Raw genomic sequence first — 11,915 nt, forward strand, 5'->3', positions numbered from 1 at the left:
TTTTTTAATTGATGACAATCATTATTACTTCATTACAGATCAACATCAAATTAAAATCGGAGATGCCCGTACAAATAGATGGTGAACCTTGGATGCAGCCTCCTGGTAATGTGATTGTACGGCCCATACTAACACAGGTATTTACTGTGTAACGACGCTGTAAAAGATTACCGTTTGGGGAAAATGAAAGGCTTGTGATTGGAGTCGCATATCTCAGTGTTAAAAATGCACCTAGAACATTTCGAAAAATCAATTTAGTTTTATCTTTTTACCTGAGAAACTTTTTAATATTATTTTTTTGTCAACATTTACATCCAAGAATTCAATAAAACGTTTATAACCGGACGACTTTGGTTCAGAATTCTTTGGAGAATTAAGAAAATTTCGCTAGAACCCAAACGGCCATCGAACACTTCTCGAAATTTCATCGTAAGTTCGCTTATTTTTTTCTTTAGGCGCTGATGCTATCGAAGAGGAAGGTTAAAGTAAAAAACAAAAGAAGACCCACAAGTTCGTCTCGCCCTCCTGCAAGCCCCAGCGCAACAAGAACTATTTTTTATGACGATTAAACAGTTACCCCGGGCTTATGGCAGCTTAATTAGAAACCATACTGGATATTTTTTCCAGCTCTGATTTATACTTAACTTGGTAATCTTGTAAAGTTTCATCCAGTTAAGTATTGCTTTAGCCGAGAAAATGTAATTCAAAATTGTAAAGGAAATTACTGTCATTTGCATCGCTTTGGGTATACGCTGTATTGTAAACAGTGCAGACTAAAATTCCATCTTTATAGTGCGTTAAATTGAACCAATTGTGAAACTCTACCAGCACGAAATGCATGCTGGTTGAGAAATCACACGAACATCACGAGCTCGTCATATAGGCTGAAACAAGGAGAGCGGCTCAGTCCTCACCATTCGAACCTCTTCAGTGTACATTACCATTCGTGCTATTGGAGTCAATTTCTATCACCGGCCATGATTTTTTTATCGAAGTGGTATATAATGATTCTGAACTAGTCTCGGCCACATTCTGTCTTTCCCCGTTCCGCCCGTAAATGCGCAAAGGCGTTGTAGTAGACGCTACGTGCTAACGAACCAAACTCGTCGTTTCGTCGTTAAAGAGAGCGAGCAAAAATCGGCGAGGTTCTGGGAAGGTATGACACCTTCCTTCATTCTAATTCGATTTTAGTCTCACTTACCCCAAGTTTATGCTCGTCCTCACTGTGTCAGGCTTCCAGAGGCAAGGTTAGCTGTGTAGCACGAGGAAGAGTGTAGAATGGAAGGGAAGATTTTCCGGTTTGCTTCTAGTGGGTTGTACAGACGTTAAGTTATTTAAGTTAAGTTAGTTTCACTCAGGTTTGTGGCTCGATTTACTCAGGTTTACTGAAGGTCTCTTTCAAGTGTGGTCATAATTAGCTGTGTATCTCTACATGTTACACCTTCGAGTCCTTCACTGGAAATATAACTTTGGAGCGTAAATTCTAGTCCCCCAGTAAATCTAACCGCAATGGCAAATTATTGAATTTCTTAAGTTCGCTCAGCGGTTAACAAGAAGGAAATATCACAAGCAGTCACTAAGGACTAAAATTCATGACGAGTCAACACCCTAAAAGGCAGAACAAAGGGTGGTGCGAGACTTCTAAACCAATCACAGTGCAGTAAAGATTTCATATCTGAGGGTTTTTTAAATGCTAACCGTCACTCCCACCCACCCTTGGTGGAAGTCTTAGGATAGAAACGTAAAACTTAAAAATGTTTCCTAACCTCCCGGAAATATATATTTGTTACCCCTTTTTTTACATCGGGTGTGACCAAAAACCTCGAAGAGAGTCGCGTCAAGAAGATACATTATGGTTTTAAAAGAAAACAGCTCCGTTTCTGGGAAAAATTCAGACTGAATAATTCATTAAAACGAAAAGTTCAACATTATGAGAGATACAGAAAGCAATTTTGTATCAGTTTACTCGTCACAGGTCATTGTGGCACATAATCCACACTGTGGATGAACCCGAAGCGTGACTTAGAAATCTTGACAGGGTAAACTGAGAACGGACTCATGTGTAAGGTCATAAAGATGTTTTATTGAAGTCTTCGTTAACGTTTTACAGTAGATCTGGAACCCTTCTTCGTAACTCGGTGTTACTTCCCTCAAAAAGCCACTCACACATTCAAGTTATTCTTACTGTAGAAGCCATGTTAATGATCACGTTTGAACAAAGTTAAAAAAAATACCACATACCACAATGAACTAGAATTCTTGTTGTGAGTTAAAAAAATCTAGAAATGGGCTACAAAATTAGATTTAAAAACACTACTAAATATCTAAGTTAGTGGTATTCTAAGACCTTTTTTCTTTTTTTGTCGATTTTCAGGTTAATGTTAATAATAATGTAAATTATGTAAAGAGGCAGGCTTCAGCCATGACAGAGGTCACTAATGAGTATAATTCTCGCAAACGAGTTATAAAAACTCTAAGACAGGACCTATTTAAATTATTTTCATTCTATAAAAACCTCTAACAAATGAACTCTGACCTTGTTTATTTCCTCTAACAATTCTAAACGTAGTTTGCATGCAAAGTACTCGCAAGCTTGTTGTGGAAGTGAACTATTCAAATTGTTGTCGTACCACTTAATATCCTATATCTGACTTGTTACTCGTTACCACAACATCTTTCTAATTTCTTTTTTAAGGAATTTGCGTTCATAAAGAACGTAGTAACATAGCGAAAATAGACGTCACTCTACCTTTTAGCTATCATTATGTTCTCATACGAGTTATAAAAATTATAGAAATGAGCTACTTCGGTCATTCAATATATTGTTAAATCTCTAATGCATGACGTCTTATCCAGTAATTGTTTCTCTTTTTTTGTGTGACATTTTTACCTTTTTTTTTTCAGCTAGATATACTAACGAAATTAAACAACTTGTAGACTGTCAGACGCAAAAGAAAAGAGCATACTAATCAATGTATCCAAAAATTAATTATCGATTAGTTGTTTGTTTGATCTACTGACCCGACAATCAGTCAGTCAAGCATTGAATGTTTACATGTCAACATTGAAGTGTATTGCAGCCATAATATAATCCAGTTAGTAATAACCATGCCCACTGGCCAGGTGGAGAGTCCGGAAAACATTCAGGCAGATAATCAGCCCATCTGTCAGTCAGCCTGTAGTCATAGCTCAGGAAGTCAATTCAATTTGACGGCTTACCGGCCAGTTGGTCAGAAAGTCAAGTGACCAGACTGTCAATGAGTAAGCTGGTCAGTGCTTTAAGGACAGAAGGCAGATATGAATATACAAGCATATACAGAGAGAGCACTCATCAGTGCGGCGTACTCGCCACCCAGAAGTTTTTTTTAATTAAAATTTTTCAAATCATACATCAACAAAAGCAGAGAAAAAAATTGATCAATTTGCAAATGTTTTGGTACCCTTACTGCCAACAATGAAGGGGATAGCTGAAAATAATTCGCAAGTGACTTTGAAAAAAGACAAACAGCATATTATAGCAATAAAAAAAACAGACTTCCTTCTTTATCTCCAATAACTTGAATCATTACAGTTGCGGTGAAATCTCAAATTTGAAATTGGTTTGAATTAGCCAAGGATTTAGAAAATTTAGCATAGAGTTCACCCTACATCTCAAATATTACACGTATTCTATAAGATTAGAAAGATGCATGTAACAAAAAAAAAAACATTTAGAGGGATTTGTTTTCCACAACCCTTTAGTCAGCGGTATTCAGTATTAAAGCAGACGTAATAAGCATTTACCTTGGTTCGAAAACAAAGAACTAAAGTCTGGTATCAAACACCTCTTCTTCCCCTGGATGGAATACGAAAAGAGATTGAAATACAATGCGCTCATTTTCTTTTAAGCGATACAATAATAATTGTACAATAATAATAATAATAAGAGGCGGCTATGTTTTCTGTATCTGGGAAAATTAATTCTGTATCCATAAAAAACCCAAACAAACAAACTAGTAAAACGGCTTCATAAATTCATAAATGTTTGATTTTAGCATTGTTTAAAAAGTTATGGCTCTTCGTTACGAGGAGGTATAATAATGCCCAAGTGGTGTGATTTTTTTGTTTTTTCTCAATGAAGTCACCTCCCGATATGAACCACGACCTTTCGACTAAGCACTTCAAGTGATCTTCAGCCAATTGAGTAGACTGATTATGCATCACCTTATAAAGCATGTGTGGACCAATTTGAATTTATCTTTTCTGATTTATAAAAAATGTTACCTTCCTCTACGACATCCATGTCAGGCTCAGGCGCCTTCACTTCTTCTTCACCTTTTTTAGCTCCTTTAGAAAATGATTTATTTGATACGAAAAAAGTTAGTATACAGTCATTAAATTTTGTGTTTGTACTTAGAAGTTAAAATCACTAATGGTTAGTGACCAATCAAAACCCATTATCTCCTTTACCTTTGTTACTGGGCACCGAAATCTCATCAACCTCCACCTGCTCCTCAGATTTACTCAGACAAAAATAAAACCCATTAGGTTTAGTAACTGAGAAAGGGTTTTGTACCCTACCGGAAATAGAGACCGACAAGCTGCTCTCGTAAATTTTTTCATGTGACAGACTTAGAATCGTGATTTGATTGGTGATTAAGCGTTAACATGATAACCCCAGTAATATTGGTGTGACATACAAAACCATGCAATCAAGTATACCAAGTGCGCCAGCTTGATAGCACCAGCCACCATTCGTTGTTTTTTTTTAGAGTTATGAAATTTCCGAAAAAAAATGAAATGAAAATTGAAAAGGTGTTTACCTTCCACAGTCTTTGTAGTGGCTGGTCTGATGTCAAAATCCTCCTGATAATCTGTTTTAAGGAACAAGTAGAGTAAAATGTTTCATGATACTTATGGTTCATGTGTTATTCTGCAATAAATATCTCTACAAATTTTATTTTAGGTACGTCAGAATTTCAGATGTATTCAATTATTTATTGATTTATGAAATAACACCGAGTTACAAAGCTCACATTTAAATCTGAAAGTTAATTTGGGCGCATGAAAATAGTTGCTGAAATAACATCTCTGCCAAATACAGTTGTTAAGACACATTACCTTTTTTCATTTTGGTGATTCCTATGACCGTTTGTAAAAAGCAATTTGCAGTTGAAGTCACATTGGGCAACTGTGACTTTTGCAGTACTAGTACTTCTCTTAAATCAAGCGGTTGTCTACGCCTTCTTTATATATTTCTTTCATAAATAAATTTTTACCTGAGGAAGATGGATTCACATCTCCTCCACAGGCTTGTTCAATTGTTGTCAACAGAGCAAAAAATTATCATTAAGTTATTCTTCATACAATATAAGTGAAAACTGGAAACAATGAAAGATCATTGTCAATATATATGTATCATTTATTCACTACAACCGTGTCATATGGGAGACGATGGTATCTTCCATCCATAATACACTGTACAGGTTACCAATGTAAAGGAATGGGGATCTCATGAGTGGAGGTCTTAAAAAGTGCATATGGCAATTTAACACCAGAATGTCTGGAGGTAACTTATCAACCAAAAGTAATATAACCTAATTTCGTCACATTATTGTCATATGGGAAACCATTCCTTAATCTATCCTTTCTCAATATGCACCTACAGAAATTATCAGAGCAGAAAAGGAATGAGAGGACTAATATTTGCTAGGCTAATTGATTAAACTATACATACCTGCCAAGAGAGTTGGATTGCAAAGTCAATTACAGCTTTATCGTTAGCATCAAAACTCATATATTTATTAACTGACCTGGTTGCGGTGCAGGCAATTCAAGGCCTTCCACTTCTGGGGTTTCGTTGTATTCCAATACCTGCATTTCAATTTGCTCTCCTACGGGAAAGAACATGAAAAAAAAGGAATCAATATCTATCCTTTCTTAAAATGCACCTACAGATATTTTCAGAGCAGAAAAGGAATGCCATAGTTTCTATAGGTATTTCAATCTGAGAGGACTAATATTTGCTAGCCTAATTGATTAAACTATAGATACTTGCCAAGAGTTTTGGATTGCAAAGTCAATTACAGCTTTATCGTTAGCATCAAAACTCTTATATTTATTAACTGACCTGGTTGCGGTGCAGGCAATTCAGGGGCTTCCACTTCTGGGGTTTCGTTGTATTCCAATACCTGCATTTCAATTTGCTCTCCTACGGGAAAGAAAATAAAAAACAGGAATTAAGTATCTATCCTTTCTTAAAATGCACCTACAGAAATTATCAGAGCAGAAAAGGAATGCTATGGTTTCTATAGGTATTTCAATTTGAGAGAACTAATATTTGCTAGGTTAATTGATTAAACTATATATACATACCTGCCAAGAGTTTTGGATTGCAAAGTCAATTACAGCTTTATCGTTAGCATCAAAACTCTTATATTTCTTAACTGACCTGGTTGCGGTGCAGGCAATTCAGGGGCTTCCACTTCTGGGACTTCGTTGTGCTCCAATACCTGCATTTCAATTTGCTCTCCTACGGGAGAGAAAATGAAAAAAAGGAATTAAGTATAGAAAAGAGAAAGGAAAGAAAAGAATCATACAGAGAACCCTACAAAGGCGTGGAGGAGATATTTCGTATGTGACTACACTAAGAAGCACTCTATTTTTACCCTCTTCGACGTTAGCATGTTCATCTCCATTTCCAATCTGTCCCCGCTGATCATTATCTGCTTCTTTCATATAAAAAGTAACACCAATTTAAAACTTAATGGCCATTGTCAGGTTTATATAAAAAAGGCATTCTACAATTCAGAATCTTAACCTTATGATTTAAGACAGAAGTATAGCAGTTCATACTTTGAGAATTGTTTGCTGAACGAGTTTTGACTAGCATACTATTTTAAAAATTTATCGCAAATGGCATCCATTTGTCTCAATGTTCCCTAATAGTTTAGTTTTAGAGATACTAACCTTCAAAAATCGAACTGAAAGCATGATTTCCATAATTAAAATTGATGATTTAATACATTGATGCCCTCTCTATTCAGGATCACTCTTGTTTTCTCTTTTACGTATGCTACAACTTTACATATTGTAAGTTGTACATTTGTGGTTTCAATAATTTGCTCAGTTTCTTTTTCGAAAAAAAAAATACATGTGTTTTCCACGATTTCATGCCAGTTCTATCCTATTCCCCCTCGAAAGCCTTGGAGTAAAAATCACATAAGTCACTTAAAGAAAACTGGGTTGCTCATACTCAATTTGATAAAAGTTAAAGTTTCTTCATTTCAAGGTTTGAAATATAATTATTGTTATCGTGGTATTTTTCAATGGAACTTAAAACTGTACCTTCTTGATTTTGTCCTCTGCTGAAAATAGATCGAGCATTGGACCACAACTTCCTCAGTTTTGCTTTCAACACAGGCTGAACCTAGACATTCAAAATATATTGAATAGTTTACGTTAAGACTTTCAAGTAACGTATTTAGAAGTCACGTTGGTCTCTATGGCTAAAGTCAACGGCGGAGAAGCTAAAAAAATCCGTGTCCGATCATTTACTTTTTCATGCTTGTTTTGTATGTCAATCGTTACAATTACAAAATTGAGTTGCCAGCCTGCTCTGACACGAAACCAAATTTGAACATAACGGTAGGTGCTATTCCAAAGTAACAAAAAAGAGAAACATGTTACCTGTGGAGTAGAAAGCGTATACAGCAATGGGTTGATGGCTGAATTTATCGGCAGAGCGAACACTGCAATCCACACTGCCAGATCACCAGGTGGATCAAATGTTTTCTCGACGTGAGAACGGATGCCGATAGCAATGATTGGCATCCAACACAAGAAATCGGTCAGAATAATGAAGAAGACTCTTTTGGCAAGTGCTCTTTCTCTTTTGGCCTGAGCACTTTGTGCTCTTGCTCGTATTTCACTAACAGTTTCATGTGCACCAAGCCGTCTGCTTGACGACCATGATTTCCACAAGATGGCAACATAAGCAACCATGATGAAGATGAATAAGGAAAAATTCAAAACGATAAAGATGGAAGTGGAGTATTCCCAGCCTTCTTGCAATTCAGGGGAAAGCTGCAGGGGCAGGCACACTACATTATTGCCGTAATACCTCTCACTGAAATAGTGCATTCCGGACAAGGGAAGGAATGCCATAACGCCTCCCACCAGCCAGATAACTACGCACATTATACGGGTCTGCCTTGGGGTAATTTTTGCAAAGGTGTAAGGAAACACGATGTTCTTGAGTCTGTCCAATGCGATCAGAGAAATCATCATCACTGACACTTCACTTGAAAAGACAGACATGGCACCATTGAAATGGCAAAACCACCCGGTGCGCCACTCATAGTCATGCAGGTAGTATTCCCCTGACCATTGCGGGTCTTTTATACCTATAATGATAAGGTATATCCCCATGATGCCGTCAGATACACCCAGATTCACCAACATGATAGACTGGACCACATTGTTATCAGGGTAGAAATACTGCCACCCAACTACGAATAAAGACCCTAACAACGAGAGCAGACCGACAATCCAAAGAGTTCTCCTTGGAGCATGGTGGCGGAACATGGAGTGGCAGCTTGCGAAGTTATCATTGAATACATATTCGCAATCAGCATCCTGCCTGAAAAGATCGAGATGGCAACACATCAAGTTGGTGTCCAAGGTTCTAAAATTCGAAAAAAGAAGAAGAAAATCATTTCATTATGGCATCTTTGAAAGCCATTAATAATCATTAATTAATAAATAACATAGACTATTGTTAAAATGATTTTTTGAAGGGGTGAGTAAAGGAAAGGATCGTTATGGGGTCTTACACTCTGATGATGTGCGTCAAATGCCTGAAAAAGCCTTTGGGGAGCTCAGCCATCAGGTTGTAATGCATGAACCTGTAATTTCAAATAATCATGATGTGAACATTGAGTTGGTTTATATCATAATTAACCGAACAAATGAATCTGATTCACCCCAAAAAATGAATTTTCAAGAATAAAATTCATCAAGCTAATGTTAATGTTAACTATCCAAAAAGGAAAAATCAAGAACCCTAGCTAAGGATCTTTAATACGGACCCTGGCATGATATTTTCTCAAAGATGTTTCAAGTCTGATCATTTAGCCTGAGATAAGTCTCATCTTGCTTTCTTGGAAACTTTTGATGGCTACTGATTTTATGAACGTGGCAGCCCCTTCGGTTGAGTTTGTTCGGTGCAAATTTTCTTTCCGGACTCATCCAGGGAAATATTGCTTATATCAAAGTTATTTTCAAAAATTACAATTTACGAGTCTTTTCTTTGACTACAACAAAATCAAAAGAATACTTGCCCACAAGCTAACCGATTTCAATATATGAACATCTTTCATTTGCAGTGAACTTACAAAAATCGCAATTCGTGGGCATAGTTAAAAGTCGTGCTGGTAACGTTTTGTATCCTATTGCCGAAGATATTGCTGAAACGAAGAACGTAACCATTTACAATTACGTCCTAAACGGGGACTTGCAGTTGTCACATTTCTTATCCTATAGATTTACATGGGCTTTTCGTTTAAACTAAACAGATCTCCAAAATGCTTCTTTTTGTTTCTATAATATCCACCTTTGGTTATGTGAAAGGGCACATTTTTAGTGCAACATGAACTCGAACAACATTGTTTCGTTGAACAAGGTAACTTGCATCATGTCTGTCCTACATCATGTTAAATTTTTGGACCAAAATGTCAGATTTTGAACGCTTGGATCATGTTCATTCCATCACCTCAAATATTGTATAATTTTTTTGTATGTTATTAACTGTACTCACAGAGCTTTGAGGTTTTTCAGGCCCTTGAAAATTTTGTCAGGCAGAGCCTCGATTTTGTTCTCTGAGAGATATCTTGAACAGGTGAAATGGATAATGAAATAAATATTAAAATACAGTTAGTAACATAATATGATTGGGTAAGGCACCTTTTTTTTGAGCGATATGGAGTTAACATTAAAATAATATTACTGTATACGGTGTGCGATTCAGATCATCATGGAAAAAGTTTTCAGCTCCAAATGTACTCACAAATCGAACAGCTCCACCAAGCCCTGAAACTGATCTTCATGAAGCTTCTCAATTTTGTTGTAGTCCATTTTCCTGAAGAGAGCATCATGGGCAGTTTAGACTGAAATAAGCTCATGTGGGAGTGATATTTTTAAAACCTTCTTTTTTAAAGGTAACTTCTGTAGTTAAGGCAGGGAATGGCGATGTTTTCCAGTAAAATAACTCCCAATTTTTATATCTTAATCTTCAAAGAATACACTAGACACATCTCTAATAATCTCAAGATTAAGCACAAAAACTCTCAAGTTTATTCCCATGGGCCTCAAACGAGGACTGTTGTTTAAAGCTGAATTTGAAAAAATCATTATTGGTTCACTTCCTATTACAAATTACAACGTAAGTGCTGGGGTAGTTTGAACTTGCAATACGACAAATGCTTAGATATTGACAACTCGGATAACAAGGAAACAAAAAAACGTTTGCCTCCAGAAGTAAATTATAATTTAAGTTGTCATTAACTAGGACGCTATTTTAGTCACTAAGTCTGTTATATGCAATAAAATCCTTTAAGATTAACTTATAATCTTTTGTGCCGATATAAATCTTACTTACAGAAATTCTACCACTGTAATGTTCCTGAAAATGTACGGCGGCAGATTTCCAAGTTCATTGTTTGATAAATCCCTGAAAATAATCGTTACCACAGCTACAAAGATTTTACCCATGATAGAACTACCAAACTCTCAGAAAATGTCGGGTACTTTACTGTGCGGTTGCTTTCCCTTTTCAGTTTATATATTTATACATATTCCCAGGAAAAAAAGATAATGTTTTAAATTCCAGCTCAAGAAGATCCTAGCACAATTTGCTTGCTAAGAACACTTGGAAAAAAAAAAAAAGGGGTACTTTTTTTTTTGGAAAACATGAAATGAAACATGCTCCTTTTATACAAAATCGAAAAACAGGTCAATCAAGGAAATATCCATCCCCAGCTGGGGAGAAAAATTAAAACTGCAATAAAACAAAAAACAGAAAACAAAGAAGCCAAAAAAAAAAGAAAAAAAAACCGGTACAAAAAAACAAAACAAATTGCAACCCTACCTGCAGTAGAAAAATGAAATCCAAATGCAAAACACTTTTTCCATTGCAGCTATTATTATTGTTATTATTATTATTATCATTATCATCATCATTATTACTATTATCATCATTGCTACTATTATCATCATCAGCCGTTCGTCAATAGTTTATCATATTTTGAAAGCAAGTACTTTATCCTGCGAAAAACAAATCTCGGAGTTGTTAAGGTTCCTATTTAAACAAAAGCTTTTAAACTTTTACACCTTCAAATACCTTAACATTACTAACCAAAGCACAACAACTACATAAAATAGCATCCTCTACTTCAACTAATCAGATTTACAAATACAATCCGGAAAACTTCATGATGATTATGATCATTAATTTTAGTTCTTCACAATTATCTCCTAGGTTAAATAACTGTTTCCCTTACAGATGAGTCAGATCGGAAAGACTGTTAAAAAGTCCGTCTGGTAGACTCTTCAACTTGTTATTTGACAGAAAGCTGATAGGAATGACGAGACAAAAGAAAATGCGTATTTGTAAAGTCTGCCATCAGAAATTTCTGAGTAAAAATACATAAAGATAGAGAAAGATGTTTTTCGTCTTGTCACGAGCGTGGAATAAAGAAAAAAAAGGACGGGACGGACGCGTGTCATATGAGCTTCGTAATAGACCACGCTCACCGTAGATTCTTTGTGGCTCAGTGGCGCAGCAATTACTTCAATTACACCTGAATTCGATCGCTCTACAGTTACACTCTTCATTGGGAAGGAAATATCTGCTCCACCTACGTTCAACTGTAAGTCAA

General features: G+C 36.0%; 1 protein-coding gene across 1 annotated transcript; it reads right to left on the minus strand.

Moving 5' to 3' along the window:
• Positions 1-3,803: 3,803 nt before the first annotated feature.
• On the minus strand, positions 3,804-10,749 carry LOC136280655 (G-protein coupled receptor GRL101-like). Its single transcript, XM_066166289.1, has 14 exons — positions 10,637-10,749; positions 10,046-10,117; positions 9,797-9,868; positions 9,375-9,446; positions 8,814-8,885; positions 7,669-8,665; positions 7,327-7,408; positions 6,648-6,710; positions 6,431-6,511; positions 6,110-6,190; positions 5,793-5,873; positions 4,803-4,853; positions 4,264-4,326; positions 3,804-3,835 (listed from the first exon to the last, which is right to left on the minus strand). Exons 1-14 carry the CDS (start codon positions 10,747-10,749, stop codon positions 3,804-3,806), a joined length of 1,932 nt encoding a protein of 643 aa, XP_066022386.1.
• Positions 10,750-11,915: the final 1,166 nt, after the last annotated feature.

The sequence above is a fragment of the Pocillopora verrucosa genome, chromosome 5 (assembly GCF_036669915.1).
Source record: "Pocillopora verrucosa isolate sample1 chromosome 5, ASM3666991v2, whole genome shotgun sequence".
In the NCBI taxonomy this organism is placed as follows: Eukaryota; Metazoa; Cnidaria; class Anthozoa; order Scleractinia; family Pocilloporidae; genus Pocillopora; species Pocillopora verrucosa.

Excerpts from the sequence above, each read along its gene's own strand:
- LOC136280655 (XM_066166289.1), bottom strand. The coding sequence starts at position 10,749 with ATGGGTAAAATCTTTGTAGCTGTGGTAACGATTATTTTCAGGGATTTA. Across the intron at positions 9,869-10,045 it reads TTGGTGGAGCTGTTCGATTT|ATATCTCTCAGAGAACAAAA; the intron begins GTGAGTACATTT and ends CACCTGTTCAAG. Across the intron at positions 3,836-4,263 it reads CATGGATGTCGTAGAGGAAG|GGGAAGAAGAGGTGTTTGAT; the intron begins GTAACATTTTTT and ends TATTCCATCCAG.